Below are 24770 nucleotides of genomic sequence, written 5' to 3'. Positions count from 1 at the left end.
TCCCTTTCCTAACACTTGAACGTTGCTGAATGAAAAACTGATTATTAATCTCATACGAAATATCTGATAGCGACATATATCAACTTGACGCAGTTTTCATTAGGAGAGCCAGAAACAACACACAGACAAGAAAACAGAACATGTTGACTTCAGGATAATCCAAAAGAAAAACATAGAACCATTTGCCTAAGAAAATGAAATAGTTGATCACAACACAGAGATAGCACAAACAACAGAAGATCAGAAATCAAAGTCGCCACCCATATCTGCTATATCATCAATAGCTTCACCAACCAGCAACCCACCCAATAAACCAGCTCCGAGTCCAAGTCCTAGACCCATTCCAGCTCCTCCGTGCTTCTTTGGTTTCTGAGGTTTGCCACCGTAACCCTGCTGTTGCGGGTAACCGTACGGACCCTGCGGCGGATATCCATAGCCTGGACCTTGTGGCGGATATCCATAACCCGGACCTTGTGGTGGATAACCCGGGTAGCCTCCTTGCTGTGGAGGCGGATATCCACCGTGCTGCGGGTATGCACCAGGACCAGCTGGAGGATAACCACTGGGACCTCCAGGTGGCGGATAACCATAAACACCACCACCGTGTTTATCATCATATCCTGGTGGTGGGTATCCGGAAGGACCCGGTTGCGGGTATGCAACCGGGGCACCTTGTCCGGGCGGGTAAGCAGTTACGGGCTGATGATCCATAGACTTATGCTCCAGAGTCGATGAGCCAGGCGCGTGAGGAGCACTCGACGCTCCTCCGAAAGTATACTTCTCACCAAACTTGAACGAGAATTTGAGATAACCTTTGGCCTTCCCGTTAGGCAGCCTCACGGCGTACGTCACCGTCTTCTCCTCCTCCTCGTCGCCGGCCTTGTTCTGATCCAAAAGCTCCTTCACCGGAACGCTAACTTCGCCGACGGGCTTATCACCGGCGATCGGCCGATCCGCGACGATCTCGATCACAAGGGTGAGACGATTCTCATTCGCCGCCGCGTCGTCGACGGTGAGCTTCATCTGGTGTCTCCATTTGGGCTTGGTCCCGCAATCTTTGTCAACCTTCGTCTTCTGCTTCGTCCTCGCGTCGCGGTTGATGGAAACGACGGCGTATAAGTCCTGTTTGCCGATCAGTTGGATGTCTTTGAGATCCTCGGCGGATATAATCGTCAGATCCAACGGTCTACATTCCATGATTCAAAAGAAAACAAAAAAGCTTGAAATTTTAGGCAAAGAGAAGATCTTTTTTGTGAGGAATCGAATGTTGCAACTTGTAAGGGTGATGATGATATGCATATATATATATATATATGCGTTTACGTTGGAGCCGGTTTAAAGAATAGATGACGCGGTTATTCCTTTTTTTAATATTAGTTATTTTCCTTAAGTTAGTTTTCCCCTTTATCCTATCCTAAGTAATAATGTTAACCCTGTATGTCAAAAACGGTAATGTTAACGCTGTTAAAAACAAAAAGCTGTAATTAGTTTAGTAACGACAAAAAAAATAGTTTGGTAAATACTAAGGAAAATAACTATTATTCACTTGGGAGAGAGTCCATAAGGAGAAGAATGAACCTGAGATGATGTTGAGTGTGAATGCAGAGAACATTTGAGAAGCCGTTGTATGAAGGATTGTTCTTAAATGAACACAACAAGAGAGACAACTGAAAGACGAGTTTGGTAAGAAAAACAAACATTCTGTTTCTTGCTCTATTTCCAAACACTTTAACTGCATGGAGGGATGATGTTTGATGACTGCCTTGCTCTTGTTTCGGGAGTGGAGCCATGGACGTTCCAGCTGGACGTCCGTTTCAAGTCAGAGATCTTCAGGTAATGCAACATAACATCAAATGAGCTTCTCTTTCCATTGCGCTTACTAAGAAACTAAATCTTGCTGGCATGTATACAATTCTCAGTTGAATGCTCAGGTGGCGCTCGACTTCTTGTGCCCTGAAAGCGTTGGAGAGTTAGCTAGACTAGCCGAAGAGATCCGGTGTTTACCGAACGACCATGAGGCAAAACTTCAGATTCTAGAGGTAACAAAACTATTAACCATCTCAATGCCTTCCGTCCTGAAACTCTTGAAAAAATGGTTTGCTTTTTCTAATATATCAGATAGGAAAAGGAAAGATATCGTTATACGCAGCTAGTTCAGCTATCAAAGAAGTTCAGAAGCTGATCTTGGATCCAAAGTAAGTCGAGAATTTTAGCTAAATCTAATCTAAGGAGTGTGCGAAGTGAATTTGAACTGACAATAGTTATTTTTTTAAGAAAAAATTGGTTCCATTGTTGTGACTACAAAAGATTTGGAGCAGAGCTTGGTTTTGAGGACGCTAACTTAACCAAAGCAGTCTCCAACAACTTGGATAAGGCAATCAAGCAGCCACAACAAAATCAGCTGCATTTGATCAGTCAAGAATTTGTACAGTAGTATTAACATTGTTGTGACTAGTATTACTTACTATTCAGGATTTGTAAGTATAGTACTAATACTACTATTCAGGATTTGTGTATATGCTGTATAAATTATTTGCATGAGCATCATTATTTTCACTTCAATTCTCGGGATCTAGACCATATAAAAATCATTTCGAGTAACCTCCCAACAAATCGAATAATAGAAAACATTACTTATAAGCAATATGCATTCAGTGAGATGAGAGGAGGGCTAGAAGAAAGACTTCACCATTTAGAAAGAAAAGAAACCTTGGATATGTTTTTTTTTTTTTGTCTAATAGAACCTTGGATATGTTGTGTAGCGTTTGTCACATTTGACCCAACAAAAATTGAAGAACAAAGAAGAGTATGTAATAAAACCCTTATAAAAATCCTTTTACTTCTGTACACATTAGTCTATAGCAAGGCTAATGCTCTCACAGCCAACGCCCAAACTCTTCAGACTCTTAAGTCTCTGAAGCTCTGCTACGCTTTAATGAAAGCTTTAAAATAATCGGTGGGAGTTTAGGATGTTCAGTTAGCGCCGGCTTTGAATCATGTCTTCGAACCAGAGGAGGCTTACTCTCAGTTGTGGCTCCATTTAGAATAAAGCTAGGCTTTGTATCCTCTATTTGATCCAAAGGGTTGTTACTTGCTGTTGCTTTGCTTCCATCTTCTCCTCCTCTCTGCTCCTTATCTGCATTCCCATTGTCTGGCAAAAGCTTTGCTCTGTTACTCACTTTAGCTGAGTGCTTTTTCCTCGAAGATCTTTCACGTTTTCTTGGTTTAACCGTAGTTTCCATTATCTCGGTTGTAAGTAAACAAGATTCAAGAGCTTCCAGAGCCCTGGTGGTCAATGGTCGCTTTCTTGTGCTGTGTCTTCTAGGAGCATCTGTATTAGCTTCTTGTTGTTCTGATGAACCAAGTTCTTGAGTATTGACCGGGTGATCAATGGTCGCTTTCTGATGTAGCTCAACTTCTTGCTCTTGTTCCGTATTAATGGAAACACGTCCTTTGTCTGAGCCTGATGCTGAACAGAGCCCGTTTGAGTGATGTTCTGATGAAATGACTTCATGGCTTGTTCTTACCTCCTCTGGAGAACAGTCATTGTCTTCACCAGAGACCGAACATAACCCGTTTGGTTTGGTCTCTGACATTTCTTGGGTCTCAACAACCGCAGAAGACGGTCCAGTTCCAGTCTTTTCTGATTGATCAGACTTTAAGTTCATATAATCAACCGATAACTCGGTTTCATATCTCTTTTTGTCTTCATTCATCTCTTCAACGGTGCTGTTCTTGTGTTGGACCGCACGTAAACTTAAGTGGTCTGATTCAGGATCCTCTTTTGAAAGGCTGTTCTCCCTCTTTATGCAAGCACTGAGCCGTCTGCGTTTCGACGACGGAGCAGATTTTACTGAATGATGATTAGTGTCTGCTCTATGCTTTTTGATCAGCCTCTTTGCTGGATCCTTAACCCTCTCCAAACTCTCTTCCTCCTTTACGCTAGAATCATCCTTGTTTGTGCCATCACTTGGTAAACGTTTCCATCTCCTTAAACCAGACCATTTCTTACGGTGGTCTAGACTCGTATCAACAATAACAAACCGCATTGGGGCATCCAGAGAGGGCATTTCCACATTCTGACTGGACAGGGAAGAAGAATCTTTGTCTCCTAAACCAGTCTTTGTCTCAGAAACTTTCAGATTCCGTAAATCACACAGTTTCCCTCCAGAGGCCAAGCTAGTGTCAACAACAGTGAATCTCATTTGCAGGTTTCCACGGCTAGAGCTTGGAGACTTGAGGTAACGGAGTCTTTGACTACCAGACGGGGAGGAAGACTCTTCATCTGATTGGTCAGAAGAGTTAACGGTTCCATTGACTATCTCTCCTCCTGTTTCAATCTCAAGAAGCTCAGGCTCCGAAGCAATCTTTGTTAGAATGTCACTGACAGAGTCAAAGTAATGATCGCCTTTGACAAGTTCCCCTCTAGAGAACCGTTTCACTCCAGGGACAATGAAAACAATGTTATCCTTAGATGTAATATAGCTTCTGTCCTTTGGCTGCTCTGAGTGCCATCCTCTGGCTAGCAAACGCGGCCACACAGCTTCCCAGAAGATATCGCTGCACCGAGCTTTGCTTAGACGGGAACTGCCTTTTAACTGGTTTATTATGTCGGCAGACGTGAGTGAAGCGTAAGCCCCTAAGTTCGGGAACGAAGAAGACTTTGGAGAAACCGTGAACCATGGTTTGGTGGTCTTAACTGGTACTGCTGTACGAACCGTGAGATCCTCTTTTCCTTTACCAACCGCCACAGCGTCTACCAGAGGCCTGAGACCCACAAGATCCTTCATAGCGTCTATGTATTTCTTTAGAGTGATCTTCCCTTCAGCAAATGACTTGGAGACCTACAAAAAAAAAAGGTAAGATCAATGACCAAAACAAATACTCCCTCCGTTTCAAATTAGTTGCGTAACAATTATTGTTTATGTTAGTTTAATTAGTGGCAAAAGAGACAAATTAATAGTAAAAGTTGCATTGGAATCATAAAACGACACTGGAGTGTAGCATTATAATGCAAGAGAGACTCACATTCACAAGCATCTGTTTCTGAGATTCATCAGAAAGAGAAGGAATCAAACGGGACAGCAACTGCTGTTGCCTCCATCCTGAGTAGAGCTTTCTTCCATATACGCATTTTCGACTACGCTTCTTGCGGGAATCAGACCAAGTGTGGTACTTAGCTGAGTTGTAGAACTTGCCGAAGTAAAACAGCAGTATCTCTCCTGTTTCTTTGTTCTCCATGAACTTCTTCACCTGAGTAAAGTTCTTCCCGAAGGTATACAGACCAAGAACAAAGCTAGCCACCTCATGGTCCTCCCAAGAATTGGATGGTAACTCCGGAACAGCCTCAAGATTCAATCTCTGCTTCTTGGATTTCGGATTCTTGTCACTCTGGCCTCGGATCTTAGCAGAGCAACGACTTCTTTTTGCTCTAAAAGATTTCAAAGATTGGTTCATGTCAACATCATCATCATCATCTCCATTTGCTTGTCCTTTTGGATGTTTGTCTATCCACGTTACTTGAACAGGTTGTCCGACGAGAAAGAGATATGAGGAATCATCATCCAAAGCTAGAGGAGTTGAAAGAGACAATGCACGTTCGGATGCAGACAACATAGGAGGAATCTTGGCCTGAAACTCGTCTCCAACACGAGGCTCAACTTTTGGATCACCACAACAGGCAAATTCAACATCAGAAGAATCTTCGATGAGAGCTGTTTCTTCTATAAGATTGTTTTCCTCGTCCATCAATATTGTCTGCATAAATCCATCAAAAGAAAAGTACATTTTAAATAATGAATCTTAATCATTAACAACATCTAGGCAAGGTTTGGTTTACTGATCACATTGTTATAAAAACATCAAGACATGTTATTCAAACAGCAAGGAGAAATCAATGGAGGTTTCCCGGGGACCTGACATGCAGACACGTAGGAGATCTGAAACTCATTGTCCAAAAAGTTTTTGTGCCAAAACACTAACACCAAAGATCCAGCCTAGAAATCGACAATCAAAGAATGTTAAAGTAAAAAACAAACCTCAAGGATACACATATACATTGTCCAAGAACAACACAATAGGGGGTAAAGTAGAAAGCTTTTAACATATCAGATTCACAGAAGTATCAAACTTGAAGAGATTCAACAACTTCAGATCGTGAGAGGCAGCAATAGAGAGATACGAAAATAGTGCAAGCAGATTCTAATAAAAACCCAGAAAAGACTTAGAGAAACACGAGGAGACTGAAAAGATGATAAAGCTAAATGTTTTCAAAGCTGAATTAAATTGAAACACAGACATAAAACCAGACCTGATCAAAGCAAAACAACACAACAAGCAATCGATCCAAAACATCAACAAGTTATTAGCTATAGATAGCCATGTAATTCACAACGATCTGAACATAATACCACAATGGTACTGTAAGAAAAACAGCACAAAGTCGAAACCTTTAAAACGTAGAAGAGAGGGGGGGGAGCTAACTTGGATGTTGTTATAAAAAAAGGAGGAGAGGATTCCGCATCTACCTAATCTCCGATTGTTTTTGGTTTCTAGGTACGAACCAGTAGCGTTAGGACACAAGCAAACCCAGAAAGAGAGAGAGAGAAGGACAAAAGGGAACGCGGAACGTGAATTGACAAACACGGCATAAGAAAACAATAAGGGGGATAGATAGATAGATTTGATAACCTGACTTTTTTTTTAAGTTTCAGAGAGATGTCTCAAAACTTTTGAGCAATGTTGGAGTTTGTGGCGGCACTGTGAGATAGATTCTCAAGTGGTTGATGAAAGCAAAGAAGATCGAACAAGTACCGTGTGTTCGGTGAGAGAGAAACGAGTGCTGAGGTCGCTCTCTCTTTCAACACCCAAGTCTTCGAGGTGAGATGTGCTTTTTTTTTTTTGTGTGCGTTTTTGGGGATGTGTTTTTGTGTTAACACTCTTTTCTTATTCGGTGTGCGACTCGTTCGTTGAACTCTCTATGCCGTCAAAATGTAATGGTTTACCAATTTTTCCAAAGAACTGGTGATAATGATAATTTTAAAAAAATTTATAAATATATATTGATTTACGATAACATATATGTCTAAGAATAATACAGTATGATTAAAGTAATTTTACTAGAAAATTCTAAGAGAAGAGGGTTGGAAAAATATGATTACAGTAAAAATGTTTTGGATGTTGTCAATCTTAAGGTTTGGACTATTAACATATATGAAAACTACGTCCATGGATTTGAGATTATATATGATCGGTGAGTAAGTGCTTTTCTTGATATTGCTCTATGTATATGAGCTTCTGATTTTTTTTATAGAGAGATAAATGCATGACAGTCCTTGACAGAGCTTCTTTTTAATCTTATGTTAAAATGATTTGATATAACATGTAACGCTCTGACCATCCCGTCGTAGAGGCCACGGCTAGCAGCCGTCTTTAGTCGGACCGTTACAATCAATCCATACATATATGTATTAGCCCATGTTCAACGTAGTCTCCTAACAAGGTCTCGTAAAGAAAACATTGATTAAAAATAAGCAAAAAGATAATTAATAAGTTAGCAAACGTCTCTTAATTAGGAGAGTCAAGATACGTTTCTTACGAGACACGTGTCATCATTTTGAGAAAACAAAAATTTTTCTTCCTCGATGAAATATTTTTTTTCCTGTCATTGTACACTCTCAAACTTCAATTCTTTTATTCATCTCTTTAACTCCTTCCGAAAATCACTTTGATTTGTTTTATATCCTCAATTAGAGTTTGGGTGTTGAGAATCGTTGGCATCAGCCAGTCAAGGCTTCAACTCTTTTCTTCTTTGTTTCTCTATGTGGTGGGCTTCTCTGATTCTCAAGTTCTCGATCGCCTTGAAAGCTGTAGGAGCCGAGAGACAGCACAATTTTTTTTTTATTGTTGTTAAATTATCTATTTATATGTTGTTGTAACTTTGTGTGTTAATATTATTGTTCCGTTTTAGCCTTTTTTAATAGGGGCTGACATAACTTTTTGTCTTTTGATAGTTTACGTAATATTTTGTTTTCCGTTATATATTGTCTACATTTTTATATATGATGATTATATAATTTAACATATTAATAAAATTTACTTTATATTTAGTTCATTTTTATATATATTTATAGTATGATTGTTAATTTGTTTATTTCTTTCATCATTTTAACATATGTTTTTATTTTGCATTTTGCAGACATGTTTTTAAAATAGGAATTTCTATTCCTATATATTTCATTCCATCCTTCCTATTAGACCTGGGCATTTCGGGTATCGGTTCGGTTCGGTTCGGGTATTTCGGGTTTTGGGTAGTTTGGATAGTAGCTAGAAGATCCATTTAGTACTTGACCTATTTTCGGTTCGGTTCGGTTCGGATAGTCTCGGGTTCGGTTCGGTTCGGATAGTAAATGTAGGAACCGGAAAATATCCGGAAAAAGTTTGGTTCTCATTTGGATCCGGTTCGGGTTCAGATAGTTCGGGTACTTCGGATAATTTGGACAAAATATTGGTTATTTAAGGTAAAATATCAAATGATTAGGATGATTTAGATAAAAAAATTGGATATTTCAGATTACTTTGGATATTTCGGATAAAACTATCCGGATAGTTTCGGATACTTTCGGGTAGTTTGGATACTTTATAATAATTTAGTTATCCTCAACTATTTTCAAATACTTTTAATAGAATTTTAAATTAAAAATATATATTTAGTGATGTTATATGTATATATAATTAATATTTTTATATATTCGGGTACCCGTTCGGTTCTCGGTTCGGTTCCGGTTCGGTTCGGTTATTTCGGATATAAAAATATAGGAACCGTTCGGGTATTTGAGGGTATTGGTCCGGTTCCGGTTTCGGGTATTTCGGTTCGGTTCCGGTTCGGTTCTTCGGTTCCGGTTATTTTGCCCAGGCCTACTTCCTATCTTGTTCATGTTTTGAAATTTTAGTAATTTTACTGAGACGTAAATGTGACCTTTTTTTTATTTTCAAAATTTCTAGTATAATCCATTTTTATCTGGTCATGATTTTCTGTTTACTTTCTCCTATTTTTTTCATATTCTTGTTTAATGTTGTTTCTAATGTTTTATGTAGCCGTACTTTTTATTCCTCTTTCTTCATTTTTTTCAGTTTTTTTTTTTGTTATTTGGTGTTCTCGTATTGCAATAAGCATTTGTTTCAAATTATTTTTAGAATTTTGAATTTTTTTTTTTAGATTTTATTTTTCTATTGTCTTGGTTTCATTCTTCTACTTCTTGCCGCGGACAGATTTTTTTTTTTTTTTTTGGGTCTAATGGGCTTGGAAAAATATTATTGTTAGATATGGCCCAAATAAATTAAGAAAAAAAAATGTGAGTTGCTTGGGAGAGATGTCAAGCCATTCTCCTCCTGCGTATATATATACAGATATATAGATATAAGGTTGATGGTTCAGAAAATCAAAAACACTTTCAGGGTTTTCCTCCGATCTCGCTGCTGCATCTTCGGTCTGAGCTTTGATTCACGCTTCGCTTCGGGTTTTGATTTCAGGTTTCTCTTTTCAGATTTTTGTTTGAATAATATATAAGATTTATAAATTGCATCATAGCCTTGTTTGAATATAAATCCAACCACTAATTGCCGTCAGACAGAAGAAGTTAGCATGGATAAAGAATTGGAATTGTCGAGGCAGAAGCTTGATCTTGTTACGCTGGGAGAATCCTCAACGTATCGGTTATACTCCAAGGGTTTGGTGAGTGAAGAGGTTATTAAGGATGATACGATGCTGGTCGGTGGTTCAGGCCTGTCCCTCTGTGACTCGAACGATAACTCGAAACTGGAGACCAACAAAGCTCTGAGAAACCGAAGCGTCCTGGCGCACCCTGAAGCTCCGGAATTGGCTGCCATAGTTCAAGGGCTGAAATGGGCGTTGAAACTTGGTGTCAAAAGTATCCAATTCTTCTGTGACGATTCCATCATCTTGGATTACGTAACAGGTAAAGCTGCACCACCGAACGAGTCCATTGTAGCAAAACTTTTGGAGGATGTGGCTCGTCGTCAGACAAGATTCACGTCTTGCCAGGCACTCCCTCTGCGCAGCAGAGACATCAGTTCTGTCATTAAGCTCGCAAGAGATGCTATTGCTTCCCAAACCAGATGGATTGAAGAAGGTGACGACACCAACACTGAGTATGAGAATTGTCCAGCCTGCTACGCACACGTTTCAACTCGTCACAAACTTGAGGTGAGGAGCGGTTGCTTCCACCGCATCTGCTTTACGTGCATAAGGGACTGTGTCTCATCCCAACTAGCGCGAGGGGACACCGTACTCTGCCCTTACCCCGGTTGCGAGAAAGAACTTGTGCTAGAGGATTGTAGAGGTGTTGTTGATGATGATGCTCTTAATCTTATCATCCACCGCAAGAAGGAGAAGGCCATCCCCGTTTTAGACAGAGTCTACTGTCCCAAGCCTTGTTGCAACTTTTTGATGTCCGACCGCGACCTCATTGATCCTCGGCAAAAGAAGTCAGTAGAACGCACGTGCGTGGAGTGCGGCTTGTGTTTCTGCAAAAAATGCCAGGTTCCATGGCACTACAAGAAGACGTGCGATGAGTTCAAGAAGTCCCAGTCTTACCTGACATCTGACGCCGCGCTTTTCGAGTCTTTAGTCAAGACACAGGGATGGATCAAGTGTCCCCAGTGTGCCACCGTCGTTCAAAAAAATGGCGGGTGCCAACGCATTAGCTGCAGGTATTATTGGACATTTGTTATTCAGACTGGTTTTTTATATTATTTGTCTTTGACTCTGTGTTTTTTTTTTATTTTCTCACAGACATTGCAACCACAAGTTTTGTTACGCATGTGGGGCTGCGTGTACAAGGAAGAAAATGTCATGCAACTGCAGCCCCTAGTAAGATGTCGTCTCCTGGTGAATCCCACAAGACTAGGCTTCTAACGTGCTGAAGAGCCTGATATGCCAATCTTCTCTTCAAATAAAAAGACTATATAGACCATTCCAAATAGTTTCCTATTAACGATATGCTAGTGAGCTTCTGTATTCCCAAACAAGTTTGTGATGCATATTCGACACTTGCTTTCTCTCTTCAAATGAAATCTAATACGAAAACGACCATTGTTGAGTTTTATAGTTAAAACTGATACCAATGTTGTAAACAATATATGCATAAAAAGGCAAGGTAGAATGAATCAGAACTTGTAGAAGAATGAGAAACTCGAGAGAGCCTGAAAATGTCCATATATGTTTATGCGTGGACCAAGGCAGAATTGGTGAGAATTTGATCAACTGTCTTTTGCTTTTGTTTGAGTAAGCCTGATTCTCTTATCACATGATTTGACCTGTTTTGTGGCATTATGATACTCTGGTGGTGTCTTTTATCAACACGAGGCAATGCTTTTTCATCTGGATAACCGGCTAAATTGTGAGAGTAACCAGTTCAGATTTATAAAACAACAAAAACCACAACAGATTCTAATCAAAGTCAATGCCTTTATTACATGAGAAGTTCATGATCAAAGTCCAGTTATCAACACAGGCTTTATAGCATTGATCCCCAATAATTGAGAGTTATCACATTACGACTTTAATTTAACTATCTTTACGTTCATTTCTGTTATTGATTTAGTTTTGGTACAACATAATTCGAGGCAGGCTGTAAAATTGTTTTAACTAAGGTGCTGGCTTGGAATATATCGATGGAAGAGTACACGATTACACATATTAGTGAAATGAGAATCATATATAAAATTACAAATGCGCTACAAAGACAGCATTAACGAATTTTATATTAATTTAAGCATACGATTAGCTAGCAAAAATTAGGAGACCGTTAACAACTTTTCCAATTAAAACCGTTAATTGATAGATTAAGGAAAAAGATAAATGCTTTTCAGAAAGAGATGAGAGCATTCTAGATTTATTCTGTTTTTAATTGGTTGTGCATCGTCCGTTTATACCATATAAAACACATCAAGAGTTTGATCCGTGCGGGTTTTTGTTTATTTTATAAACTAGATTGTGATTCGCGCTGAATAATGTTTTCTTAAAAACTTTCTATAATCGCATTTTTTTTTATTTAAAGTAGGTTTTGCCATGAAATATGTGTAACCCAAAATCCATATCAAACTCAAACAAAAAAATGATGCTTTCCTGGTCCGAAATATAAAAAATCTCTAAACAGGTTTTGTAGAGTAGTAGACCACATATCCAAATTCGAAATGTCATTAGCCGAATCCGAACAAACAACCCAAAAAACCAAAAAAATCCGAAAACCAATCCGAAAGTCCAAATTAATTACAAATATAAAATATTTGAAACATAAATATGTATTTCAAATATTCAGTTCTATATTTATTTTGAAATTATATCTAAATATAAGTATTTAATTTTTAATAAGTACCTTAAATATCCAATTATATATAAATAAGTTTATTTCTTATGTTTTGCTTTTAAATTTTGGATTTAACTTCAGATATATTCGAACCGGACCCATATAACATGAATCGGAACAATATATGGCAATTTTATAGACTTTAGGATATGATACAAATTAGAACCAAAATCGATGTTTTATATCCGAACTCAATCCGTACTTACAAATTTGCCAGAATGTGACCTAGGATATGATATAAATTAGAACTGAATTTCGAAATACCCAACATGTATCCCAATGGGTAGCTGAACGCCCAAGCCTAACTTAAAGTATGTTTTATGTTTTTTTCAATTAGTTTTATATTTGATATGTTTGTTGGAATAACCCGTAAAACTATACTCAAAAAAAATATCAATAATAAATGTTCCAGCATATCATTAAATATTAATAACTATTACTATTTAGTTTATCACATATATATCTAATTTTAAACTCTATCTATAAGAATTATATTATTATATATTTGGTGAAGATTTTAAAGAATTTGTTTCTTGCATTTGAATTAAAGTACAGTTGTATATATGAATTAGTAGGCATATATATTTTTTCAGATTAATAAATAAAATATAATTTATTATTTACTTAACAGTAGTGTTAATATAAATTGAAATCACTATTAAAAAAATATAGATTAGTTATTTAATTCCTTAAATTTAGGTTAGTGTATATATTAAATAATAATTAAGTTAGGCATAAATAGAAATAATTAGAAAAGGTATTTAAATGTAATTGTTTAACTTAAACTACTTGTAAGTAGATGAAAAATAGGACCCTAAATTAATAGATTTGATGTAAAACTTTGATATAATTGTAAACATTTTCAACATATAATTTACATTTTAGTGTTATATATTGTGTAACTCTATAATCTTATTATTTATCTTTCTTATCTGACATTATTTTATAATAGTGCATTAATTTTGTTACTAAACTAATGTACTACTGTATAAAAAATAGTTGATTTTTTTTGTAAATATTTTTTTTATATTTTTTCAACCTATTTATTATAATTAAAAACATTAAAAATTTATTTGTTATTAATCTTTTAAATGAATTATTAAATTTTAGAGTTTTCTAATAGCATATTTGTGAATAACACATGAATTAAAGGTTAGTTATAAAATCTATATTTTGTTATAATCATTTTAATAATTGTATATTTTTTGAGTCTCAAAAAAGATAATATATAATTTTAGATATGAAAGTTTAACCAATGTTGACAATTTTATTTTTTATAAAAAATGTACAAATTTTAACACTTATTTACAGTGAATGATATTTATTTATTTAAATGAAAGAATTTTAAAAATAAAATAGGTTAATTTACCAATTTAACACAAATTTGTTACATTTATTTCATATAGTACTTCTATTTTAATATCAAGAAACTATAATTATAAAATTTATAAAAGATAGCATATAATTTTATTCTTGTTTCTTAAATTTTACTTATAATTAATTTATAATAGTATTAATAGTATTAATTTCGAAATTAAATAATGCATTATTTTATAAAAACATTGGAAAATTTTAATTAGATTTTGTTAGATTTTCCTCAATTGATTTTGTTTGAACTAAAAATAATTAAATTTATAGTTAAAATTGATTCATTAAGATTTAAAAACAACAATATATATTTGCTTGATTAAAGTAAATAATCAAAAATGTCATAATAATAAATTAATGAAATGGTTCTACTATGACTTTTTCTTAGTAGATTTTTTTTTGTACTTCTCTTTTAGTTGAAAAGTTGTATCTCAAAGTTAAAATCCAATGCCATCGAAATTAGTTTATACACAACAAGATAGTGCGGTTATAGTACTTAAGTCAACCTAGTCGAATTGTGTAGAACGTTTTCATACTCGCATATTACATCTATTTTTTTTTTAGAATTATACATAGGTATCTTGGTCCCATCAAGATGAATCTAGACTAGTCCGAGAAAACATTTGCCCCCACAGATGGTTCTCTGTCGCCGACGATGTCCAAATGTTAATTCTCTGGTGGCCGAGACTCAAACCCAAATGACTTGTATTCCATCTAAATGACACATTTGAAGTTTTGTAAACATATTCCTTGACGGTAGTAAGTTCTAACATAAATATATGTATATGTATTCTTATATTGTAGTAAGTCAATCTAAAATTCAAAGCTATATGGTGTACGTACGTTTTACATTTCACAGAACGTCTCCGGTGGCTTAAATTTATCGAAACCAGACGCGTGTTGAATCCATATATATCTTTATGCACATTCTCATAATATATAAACCAATTACGTGGCAAAGATTATCAACCTTGGTTAGCTTTTAACCACCACAGTTTTTCTATAATATTTGACCTTGGTCCTTGGCTATTGTTTATATTGTATATATTATATATACTAGTTGAATTCGATCGTGTGCAGTATGCTAGTAAGTGTATATAATTTACATTTTAATGAAACAAAGGTCAAATGCAAGCGAGTGGGATTTGATCCGTACCGGATATTATGCGGATTACGTGCTCGGAATTTCATATTTTCTAATGTTAAGGTTTTGACATTCCATAAGCTTACCATTGCTTCATCAAGAATAATTTCTTTTACCAAAAGTAGCTATGCTCTAATCAAAAGTTAGGTCAACTTCATTTTCGTTGTGTATAATTATCAGGTCATTTAGACCACCGCATACGTTGTTTAATCAAAGTTACTCATTAATATATATGCATATTTAAAATAAACGATTATTTAAATATTTTCATGATACTATTATGAAATATATGTGGATGTCATCTAAAATGTTTATGCATTGTCTCGTCTTGCTATCGCGATTGGATACATGATAAAAGGAGTTGGACCACGTGATGTATAATATATTTCTATGTTTATAAGCTAGTTGGTTAGATTATTATATATACTCGTAGCATTTCCATAAAGCTGAGTCTAAGGTAAAGGTTTTAAAAGCTAAAGCTAATTTGTATATATTGCTAAAAAAATATGCCACAATTCAATAGTATATATATATATAACTTTTGTATAAAGACGTGACATTTTTAGTGGGATCTCATATTTTATGTATGAAAGTAAAATCTTCTTAAAAAATTTTATTATCGCTACAAGAGAAAGTTTAATTATAATGATTTTCCAGTTCACTAAAATAGAAACTATGTAGATAGCATTTGGTTTGTAAGATATTATTTGAAAGCCTGTATATTAATAAATCTTATAATTAAATTATAAAGTCTGGTCTCTCCAGATGTCTTATTAATGGAATGCTGAGCTCAATCGAAAACAAAAGCACATCAAATTAAAATACAATACTAGTTGAGCACGTCAACACAAATACGCTAATATAATGATCGATCCAGATACCTCATGATGGTGGCGCAAACTATAAATCATGTTTTTTTACTGATATAAATCATAAGTTTGGAATCATCTTAGTCTGGTGGTTAAAGTTTAAAGACTTCTACATTCGGGTTTGGGGTTCAAATCCCAAACTATGCAATTTCTTGCAGATTGTGCATTAAAGGAGGACCAGGTTTCAATTCCCGGAGAAAACGATTTATTAAATAATTATGCAGACTACGGAAGAAAGACTTACAAGGGATCTTCAACATGGTGCAAGTAAATCTGGTTGGCGTAGATCTTCGTAGGACGACTCAGGTCGGCTCATGTGATACAGTTAAGCCTAGATCTTCATAAGGCAGGTAGTATTGTCGGTTGTCGAATCGTCTATGTAATATTTCTCATAATTGTAATATCATAATAAATCAGCATTAAAAAAAAATCATAAGTTAATAGCCCAGTATTCTCATTTAACGCACTACAATGTTAAACGATATCCATATCATATGAACTATCTAATCTATTAATTTAGAGTCCTATTTTTTATCTACCATTAACAAGTGATAGTAGAACCACCTAAAGAATTAGTTAATATGTCATATTTGATTATTTACATTAATAATAAACCAACTATATATTTGAAATTAATTTTTTTAATTATAACAAATTTGTTGACAAAGAATCTAACAAAATCTTACTTAAAAATTTAAATATTATTAGAAAATAACATATTAATTAATTTCGTAATTAGTAATATAATATTGTTATAAATCAATGTCAACTAAAATTTTATTATAAAACAAGAAAATAAAAATTATATACTATTTATAAATACTATAATTAAATTCTGTATTATATAAAAATATAAGTGTTATATGAATTAAATATGACAAAATTATATTAAATAGGTAAATTATTAAAACAAAATTTAATTGTTTCATTTAAACAAATTATCACTCATCATTGAAATAGGTTAAAATTCGTAAACTATATAATATTTTTATACAAAAATAAATTTATTAACATAGGTTAAACTTTTATATCTACAACTATATATTATCTTTTTATTTATTTTGAAACTCTTAATAATATATTGTTTAAAATGTTTATATACAAAAATATAACAGTATATAATAACTTTTAGTTCATATACTATTTAAAAAATATTTTATTAAGAAAACTATGAAATTTAGTAATTCATTAAAAATATTAATAACAAATAAATTTTAATTATAATTTTTTTTAATTCTTGAGAAGAATTATAAAATATAAAAAAAATCAAGTATTTTTTATAAAATATGTACTAATGTAGTAACAAAAAACAAATTCAAAATTCATGTAATCTTCCAAACTCAAAAAAATAGTACTGTAATTTTTCAAAATTTTCTTGACAAAATATAAAATTTGAAAATAAATATTCAAACTCAAAATGATAATATTTAAAATTTTACAAAAGATAAAATCATAGATAATAAAGATTAACTTTTCAAAATGCACCACGAAGAAACAAACTATATATGTTATAAAAATTAAAGCAATCTAATATTTTAAAATCTTAATTAAATATAAATAGAAAACTTTATATCATAACATCCAAAAATATCCTCTATCAATAAAATTGACTAAAATAATATGATAGATGCTACTATGTATAAAATTTACTAAAATTAGTGGGCTATATTATTTAAACAAAATAGTGTTTTTACTTATAAATCCCGTAAAATACTAAAATAATATATGTTAAAGTATATTTTTTTAAACACAACATGTAAATATAAAATTCTCTTAAACATATGTATATTTCTAATATAAATAAATAAATTTAAAAAATGTATTATAGCAAAATGTTTAAATTAAAGAAAATACATATTTTGAAGTAGGTTATCAATTTGATTATTTCATATTGTTATTTTATTGTACCTAACTCGAACATATATCAGTAACTAATAAAAATTAATAACAAAGTAAAATATATTAAACAAATCACTATATATATATATTAATAAAGCCGAATAAGAAATATAAACAATAGTATTATAGAGTTATACAACAGATAATACTAAAATAAAAATTATATATTTAAAACAATTGTAATAATATCAAATACATTTATAAAATGAAAAAATATCTGCACGGACGTGCGGGTTAAAATCTAGTCTTATATATTAAAACAGAAGTCACAACTTTGATTCATGTGTGTTTTTTTAAAAAATGGACCTAATGGACATATTTCTATAAAGTCATATTACATTTAATCTATAATCTTATCATTTAAATTTTAGGTCTACCAGAAATTTTTATTAGACTATCAATAACTTGATTTAAACAATAGATGATCTATTGAATTTATGGATAGTATAAATTAAATAGATATAATTTAATGTTGTAATCAGGAGCGGACCCACCAACTTATTTTATATGGGGCACATATTAAAAATCATCTATAGATTAAGGGCGTTTACATAAATTATAGATAATTACTAAAGAAAAAAATAAAAACAATGTGTGGCACAGGCCCCACCTAACCTCTACATGTGCCCGCCCCTGGTTGTAATACTATTTTTTCATATCTTAATTATTTAAATATTTGTCAATATTACTTTTTTAAATTATAAAGATTCTTTTTTAAATAACAAAAATCATATTATCTAACAATGATTAATATTTACTACATTAAACCAATGAAAAAAAATTTAAAACTATATAGTTTATTTTAAAAATTAAACAAAAACTAAATGTTTAATTATATACTTGATAATATAAATCTATGAAGCGAAAAGTTTAATTTTTTAAAAACTTTCTAAATTTGTGAAATGTTACAATATCTTTGAATATGACAATAAAACAATATTTTACTAATCTTTATATATATAGTTACGATTTTAATAATGAAATAATAATCAAAATATATATATATATAGAAAAAGATACAAATACATGTGAAAGTGTGAAAAAATATATTCAGTGAAAAAAATATATCGTAATCTTATTATGTTTTAAAAAATGACATATACATATATATTATAATATATACCAATTTAGAATTAAAAAAAATTATATAAAAATAATTAAAAACAAAAATCCGCGTGGTTGCGTGGATCGAGATCTAGTTTGTTTATCACGGGAACAGATGCTTGTCATGTGCACATTATCTTAAATCTCATCTCAATATGTGAATTCGTTCATTAGATATATAAATAGTTATCTGTTTTTTCTGCTAATGTGCGGGATCAAATTTCATCCCAGCATATAGCTGAAAGTCGATGTAAAATTAATATTTTGGTTGCGTAACCTATAAAGATTCTACTATAAAGGCCTAGCTAGCATTACTCATCAAAATACTTTTCATATTGCAACAATAATGTTATTATATATTTCTTAATACAGTGAGCTGACGAAACAAAATTGAATTACTAGAGACTGATGAAATAGACCACTTATAATTTACAAATCACTGTACTAGTCCTAAAGATCAGATATGATATAATAATCGTCATCAATCTCAAACTTACACATATACACATACATAAGGTAGTCTCAGCATGAGAAGTTCTTTTTTACAGTATTTGGAACAGTAGTGAAGTGTATTTTTGATGATGATATCATGATCATAATAACGATGATTGGACGTGATCATAATACACTATAGGAAACTAGGAATCATACATTTTTAAGCTCCAAAATCAATTCAAAATTGATAAACTGACTCATATTGTATATATTATGCTAGAAGCATCTCTACTTCTAATGCGTGAGATATTCTAATATCAGGTCCATGTTGGAATATTAATCAATTGGTTTTATTTTAAGAATCATGGGTTTCCACCTTAATATAATTGATAGTAAATTGAAAAATGTCATTTCTATATAGTTGTACATAGGAGATAATCTAACATGAATGATTCTAAGGGGAAGAAGATAGAGTGTTTTCACCGTGAGTTCCAAAGTAGACAAAACTAAGAGCATCTTTATCGGGGATATTTAGGTGGATTTTCAGGGGGAAAAAGTGGGGTGAGTCCTACAAAATGGGAAGAAACGTGGTTTCCTGTTGCGAAATAAAAGATGTTTGTTTGTGGGTTTTTTACACTGTTTTGCGGGGTCCACGACACGTGACGGCCTGCAATTGGTTCTTTTTTTTTTTTTAAACAGGTAAAAAAAATAATTTAAGAAACGGAATTGGGTTTCCGCGATGCTGATGCTCTAAGGGCATGATTAACTCCGGTCTCTTAGCCGGGGTTCTTAACTCATGATTTGACACTTTTTGGTTTTTTTTTTTTTTATACTTTTCGGATAAAATACGACTCTTATATTTCTTATTTAAGAGACGGTTCTTAGTTTTTCTTAGTTAAAATCTAAGAAAAGTTAAGAACCGTCTCTTAACCGAATCTAAGAACCCCAGTTAAGAGACTGGGGTTAATCATGGTCTAAATCAATGATAAAAATGAAGATGGTGATAACTAATTACATTCACAGCATACTATATTATGCTTATATAAGCTTCACATACACACATCCATAGTGACACAGAATCTTAAAATAGCATGTAATATATTAGAGTTAAGGGGTATAGTCAAGTGCAAGGACATCATAGGACATATATATATATATATATACTCATACTACGCATACACATACATACACATCTACATATATAGAGAGGACCATGTGTTGGATCACTTGTATAAAAAGGTGATAAGAGAGACTAAAGTTGATAAACTCAATAAGAAGAGAAAAATGGCCGATGAAGATAGATTGCTACCAATAGCCAATGTAGGGAGACTTATGAAGCAGATCCTACCATCAAATGCAAAGATCTCAAAAGAAGCAAAACAAACAGTTCAAGAGTGTGCAACAGAGTTCATCAGCTTTGTTACCTGCGAAGCCTCAGACAAGTGCCACAGGGAGAATCGAAAGACGGTGAATGGAGACGACATCTGGTGGGCTCTAAGTACTCTAGGCCTCGATAACTATGCTGACGCCGTGGGGAGGTATCTTCACAAGTACCGTGAGGCCGAGCGAGAAAGAGCTGAAAACAACAAAAGCAGCAACGATAGTGGAAATGAGAGAGAACTAAACATCACAAGTGGTTATAGTAGAGTTTTGGAGAAAGGAAGCAGCTCTTCGGCTCGTTGAGATGAATCTCTGTGACCTGAATCATGTACTATTAAGCCAAGAAAGTTCTATAGAGAGAAGAATAAGAGGATTATATAAATAATGTTTATGTCGAATCTTTATATTACAATGTATATGTTTACATTTGCTTTATATTTGTACTTCCTCTACACAAAGCTATGAGATTTTCTTCTTCAAAGCAAATATTGGTTTGGTTTGAACCAGCGGAGGATCACATGGATATGGAAGTGGAGAAGAAAGCAGAAACAAGGTACTAGCTATTAAGATGATTTCCTTTTTTAGGTTGAAAAGTAGCAAGCTAGTAAGAAAAGAAGAGGTTTATGCGTATCACAATGCATAAATCGGTATACTGATCTATATACGGTAATGTTCATCCACATATGCGGTTCGAGCCTGTGGCTAATGTAAACCAAAGATAAAGGAGCAGTGAGACATGACCATTTTTAATGAGTTATTATTAGAAATAGGATTCTTGGTGGTTCTGGTGAAGTCATAACGTAATTAGTTCACATTAATGGACAACTGAACACATAAGAAAATAAAATTCAAATTAAGTTCAAGTCAATATTTCTTCTTTGCAAAAAAGAAGACAAAAATAGCCAATCAAACCTAGCACAACCATTCGGGAGATGAGCTTGTTTTGTTTGTTGCAAAGCTGAATAGTCAAAATGGGTCTAGGGTTTGCGTATAGAGGGTATTAGGTCCAGAATTCAAAAAAATAACCCCAAGATTTTAAGGACCACCACCTCATGGGTACACTAAACCCAAAATTGTATATATATTTTTTCAAGATTTGTATATCTTATGACCTGCTCGCTTTATGGTTATCTGCAAATCGGGTGATTTTAAATCATCAAATAAGAAAAGGAAATATAGAAATATTTCATCAAAGAAAGATGCAGCCTATAGTTTATGTAGAGTTTTCTTGGGACCACTTCTCAACTATGTTATGTTCTTGCTCTAATCAACTAAAATTGAACAATTAACATATATAAGAGATTAGTTCGAAGAGACAAAAGCTGATATCACAAACATCAAGATCTTTATTTAGCAATGGCCATACGAAGATAGTAACATTCCTTAGTACATTTAAACCATTAGTATACCAATGTGGTAATACACCATTCCTATGTACTAAAACCTTAACAATGTTGTATCTGACATTCAAGTACTTAATGATTCTAGGATACATGTTGGCTTCCACTGGCTCAAACCATGGAATCGCGGCATTGAGCTCCTGCACAGGCAGGCAGGGTTGCCTTGGGAACCATGAGCGCGAATATTTTAAGGTATCCACAAGTACACACCACATCTGATGTGCCCATTGAGAAGACAGAAAGAAAGATGAAGAGGACAAGTCCATGTGAAATATAAAAGCTTATTATGATGATTTGCATACAACCATTGCAGCATGGACATAAAGGAATATAATAACTTAGTATGATGATTTTACATTCAGCTATTGATTTTTTTAAAGTTGATGCACTTGATACCCATCAAGAATTAGATGCAGGTATGTCAAAACTTCTTCGAGAAAAAGAAAAGATCTATTTGATATCATCTTTTGTCTCTTTGATTTATTTACTATTAGGTAGTAAGAAAACAACTACCTAATAGAAAAAGGTAGTAAGAAAACAACTAATTCGTAAAAGATATTTCAGAGCTTGGGGACTATGTAGAAACATATACGAGATTAGGTTTTCCTTTTGATTCTTTTTTTTTTTTTGAATGAATGTTAAATTTATTCAAAGAAAAAATACTTTTGTACAATGACTGTAACTGTAGCTGCATATCTATTCTAGTACAACCGAGTTTAATGCAACATCATATCTATTCTAGTACAACCAAGATAAAGGCAGCTGCATAAATCAAGTAATGTAAAGGCAGATGCATAAATCAAGTAATGTCGTGGCCTCACCTCTATTTCAAGTGGACGAAAAAATAGCAATAAAGATGATGTTATTCATCCATAGGCAACTTTGGTCTCTACACGAGTTAGATGTCTCAATGTATTTTCAGACTCTAAGGCGCTCGTTCTACTCCTGAAATCTCAGGAAAGCGATGTTGTCTTGAAGGGAATTCTCCATGATATCAGAATCTTGGCAAACTCCTTCGAAGCTATCTCATTTAATTTTATTCCGCGTTTAGCAAACTCCACCGCTGATTCTTTGGCAAAATCAGCACTGTATTTTTTTCTCTCTTTTGTACCTGCAACTGAGTAACTGATCCTTTCTAATCAAAGCTTCCGTTTTAGACCCAAAAAAAACACCTCTTTATATTGTTTTCTCATCGGCCGTTCCTCTCTAAATTCGGATTTTCTTCGTATAAACATATAAATTCGGACCCAACTTCTTTAGAATTATTTCCTTCAAAGTAAAAAGCTTCAGATATATATATGCTGGATTCAACGATTGTCTGCATTGTATATATTAGGTAATTAAATATTATGACGATTTTCAAAACTAGGTTACTAACAAAAAGTGAAAGATAAATAAGATTAGAAAGTTTGGGTCCATAGATTGCCTCTAACACCTGCGAAGCGTCATGTAGATTGTAGAGACCATTTATAAACTCTAACCTTGAATCATCATATAGGACCAGTTGAGATTTCACCACTGATTGGTTTTATCATTTTTGACCTTGAATGATGTTGACCTACTCTTACTTACCTATGCTATACATATATATCGCCCATCTTTATTTTATTTAAGCCTTGCGCGGCCTTTGACCTAACCGTCTCGTATTAGATAATTAAAATAGTTTGTGTCAATCAAAGTATCTATGTGTTTATAGTGCTTACAACTTGCAAGCAGGGGCGGAGCTAAAGAAAAAGTTTGTAGGGGGCATAATTAAAACTGTTCATAAAACTAAGGTCATATTTGTTAAAACAGAAGGGGATATTTAAAATTAGTCAATGCTTTACATAGGATTTTCGGAATGAGTTGGGGGCAGATGCCCCCCTCCGCCACTGCTTGCAAGTGAATCTAGAAGCTGTGGCTTTACCAACCTAACAAACAACCAGAACATATTTTGGATTATGCTGTATATAGCTTTTATAGTCTTCTGGAAAATGTAGTTATAGTTTCGTTATATATCCTATCGACTGATCCGGCCAGTGAAAATAAATAGAATAGATAACACACCATCTAACCTGAGTTTATTGTCGGAAATAGCCAGACCATATGTTATTAGACTATTATGTAAATTGCATGAGTTGAAGTCCAAGCTTGTCAAATAACAAATGTTTCGTAGCAAAAAAAGAAGGTAACAAGTGTAGTCATAGTTTGTTCACTGATATACGCAACCTGATGCAGCTAAAATTATATGGTCATGGATACGACGGGTCTTCTGAGAAGTGTGTGTACTGGACGATGGTAACACGTTTATGTCTGAACATGGAGTCCCTTCTCCCTCAAATGTTGCAATCCTCTTATGACATTACGACTACTTTCTCCTTATATATATAGATGTTAACCCGACAGTAGCTTGGTGTAGGCTGTAATGATTCATTTTCTTTTAAGTTACCATGCACAATGAACTGAAAAAGACGAAGACAAAATAATAGTTCAATTTTTTTTTAAAAAAACAGAAGGTTAATTTGATCAACTGTTTGACCTTAAATAGAAGTAATATAATTGACTGATGTAAATGAAGATTAGAAACATGTCATCAATATCTCAAATTATTCAAAGAAACAAGTAAACACAACTTATTCATATCAAATTTATTGGATGCTTTTACCAAAAAAAAAAAAAAATTTATTGGATGCTATATAACACAAGAGTAGGGATTTTTTGAATAATTTTAGATACTTTTACAACCAAAAAATGAAAAAGAATATAATGTTATTGTTGGTACTTGCATATAGTAAAGAAAATG

At 33.6% G+C, this 24770-nt stretch overlaps 5 protein-coding genes across 6 annotated transcripts; 3 read left to right on the top strand and 2 right to left on the bottom strand.

Moving 5' to 3' along the window:
* Nucleotides 1-124: 124 nt before the first annotated feature.
* Nucleotides 125-1324, bottom strand: LOC106343939 (small nuclear ribonucleoprotein-associated protein B-like). The gene has a single exon (XM_013783300.1). The coding sequence runs from the start codon at nucleotides 1195-1197 to the stop codon at nucleotides 241-243; it is 957 nt and encodes a 318-aa protein (XP_013638754.1). The 5' UTR covers nucleotides 1198-1324; the 3' UTR covers nucleotides 125-240.
* Nucleotides 1325-1379: 55 nt separating this feature from the next.
* On the top strand, nucleotides 1380-2434 carry LOC106344278 (lysine-specific demethylase JMJ25). Its single transcript, XM_013783687.1, has 4 exons — nucleotides 1380-1833; nucleotides 1920-2039; nucleotides 2119-2195; nucleotides 2308-2434. Exons 1-4 carry the CDS (start codon nucleotides 1789-1791, stop codon nucleotides 2432-2434), a joined length of 369 nt encoding a protein of 122 aa, XP_013639141.1. The 5' UTR covers nucleotides 1380-1788.
* A 360-nt stretch (nucleotides 2435-2794) lies between these two features.
* LOC106344277 lies at nucleotides 2795-7462 on the bottom strand. Its single transcript, XM_013783686.1, has 5 exons — nucleotides 7397-7462; nucleotides 6814-6939; nucleotides 5916-5996; nucleotides 5029-5757; nucleotides 2795-4844 (listed from the first exon to the last, which is right to left on the bottom strand). The coding sequence occupies exons 1-5, from the start codon at nucleotides 7460-7462 to the stop codon at nucleotides 2907-2909; spliced, it is 2940 nt and encodes a 979-aa protein (XP_013639140.1). The 3' UTR covers nucleotides 2795-2906.
* Nucleotides 7463-9447: 1985 nt separating this feature from the next.
* LOC106293945 (E3 ubiquitin-protein ligase RNF144B-like) lies at nucleotides 9448-11080 on the top strand. 2 transcript variants are annotated; one of them, XM_013729579.1, is made up of 3 exons: nucleotides 9448-9531; nucleotides 9629-10731; nucleotides 10814-11080. In XM_013729579.1, exons 2-3 carry the CDS (start codon nucleotides 9644-9646, stop codon nucleotides 10890-10892), a joined length of 1167 nt encoding a protein of 388 aa, XP_013585033.1. In that variant the 5' UTR covers nucleotides 9448-9531; nucleotides 9629-9643; the 3' UTR covers nucleotides 10893-11080. The 2 variants fall into 2 exon arrangements, with proteins under 2 accessions (XP_013585033.1, XP_013585031.1); XM_013729577.1 differs by having other exon boundaries at nucleotides 9456-9531; nucleotides 9633-10731.
* A 9412-nt stretch (nucleotides 11081-20492) lies between these two features.
* Nucleotides 20493-20894, top strand: LOC106294076 (nuclear transcription factor Y subunit B-4). Its single transcript, XM_013729693.1, has one exon. It carries the CDS (start codon nucleotides 20493-20495, stop codon nucleotides 20889-20891), a length of 399 nt encoding a protein of 132 aa, XP_013585147.1. The 3' UTR covers nucleotides 20892-20894.
* Nucleotides 20895-24770: the final 3876 nt, after the last annotated feature.

The sequence above is a fragment of the Brassica oleracea genome, chromosome C5 (genome assembly GCF_000695525.1).
Source record: "Brassica oleracea var. oleracea cultivar TO1000 chromosome C5, BOL, whole genome shotgun sequence".
Classification (NCBI taxonomy): Eukaryota; Viridiplantae; Streptophyta; class Magnoliopsida; order Brassicales; family Brassicaceae; genus Brassica; species Brassica oleracea.
The sequence above is the reverse complement of the archived record's forward strand: the minus strand, read 5'-3'. Positions and strand labels throughout refer to the sequence as shown.

Excerpts from the sequence above, each read along its gene's own strand:
- LOC106343939 (XM_013783300.1), bottom strand. The coding sequence starts at position 1,197 with ATGGAATGTAGACCGTTGGATCTGACGATTATATCCGCCGAGGATCTC.
- LOC106293945 (XM_013729579.1), top strand. The coding sequence starts at position 9,644 with ATGGATAAAGAATTGGAATTGTCGAGGCAGAAGCTTGATCTTGTTACG. Across the intron at positions 10,732-10,813 it reads TGCCAACGCATTAGCTGCAG|ACATTGCAACCACAAGTTTT; the intron begins GTATTATTGGAC and ends ATTTTCTCACAG.
- LOC106344277 (XM_013783686.1), bottom strand. The coding sequence starts at position 7,462 with ATGTATGGATTGATTGTAACGGTCCGACTAAAGACGGCTGCTAGCCGT. Across the intron at positions 5,758-5,915 it reads CCTACGTGTCTGCATGTCAG|ACAATATTGATGGACGAGGA; the intron begins GTCCCCGGGAAA and ends GGATTTATGCAG. Across the intron at positions 4,845-5,028 it reads AGAAACAGATGCTTGTGAAT|GTCTCCAAGTCATTTGCTGA; the intron begins GTGAGTCTCTCT and ends TTTTTTTTGTAG.
- LOC106344278 (XM_013783687.1), top strand. The coding sequence starts at position 1,789 with ATGGACGTTCCAGCTGGACGTCCGTTTCAAGTCAGAGATCTTCAG. Across the intron at positions 1,834-1,919 it reads TTCAAGTCAGAGATCTTCAG|TTGAATGCTCAGGTGGCGCT; the intron begins GTAATGCAACAT and ends TACAATTCTCAG. Across the intron at positions 2,040-2,118 it reads CAAAACTTCAGATTCTAGAG|ATAGGAAAAGGAAAGATATC; the intron begins GTAACAAAACTA and ends CTAATATATCAG.
- LOC106294076 (XM_013729693.1), top strand. The coding sequence starts at position 20,493 with ATGGCCGATGAAGATAGATTGCTACCAATAGCCAATGTAGGGAGACTT.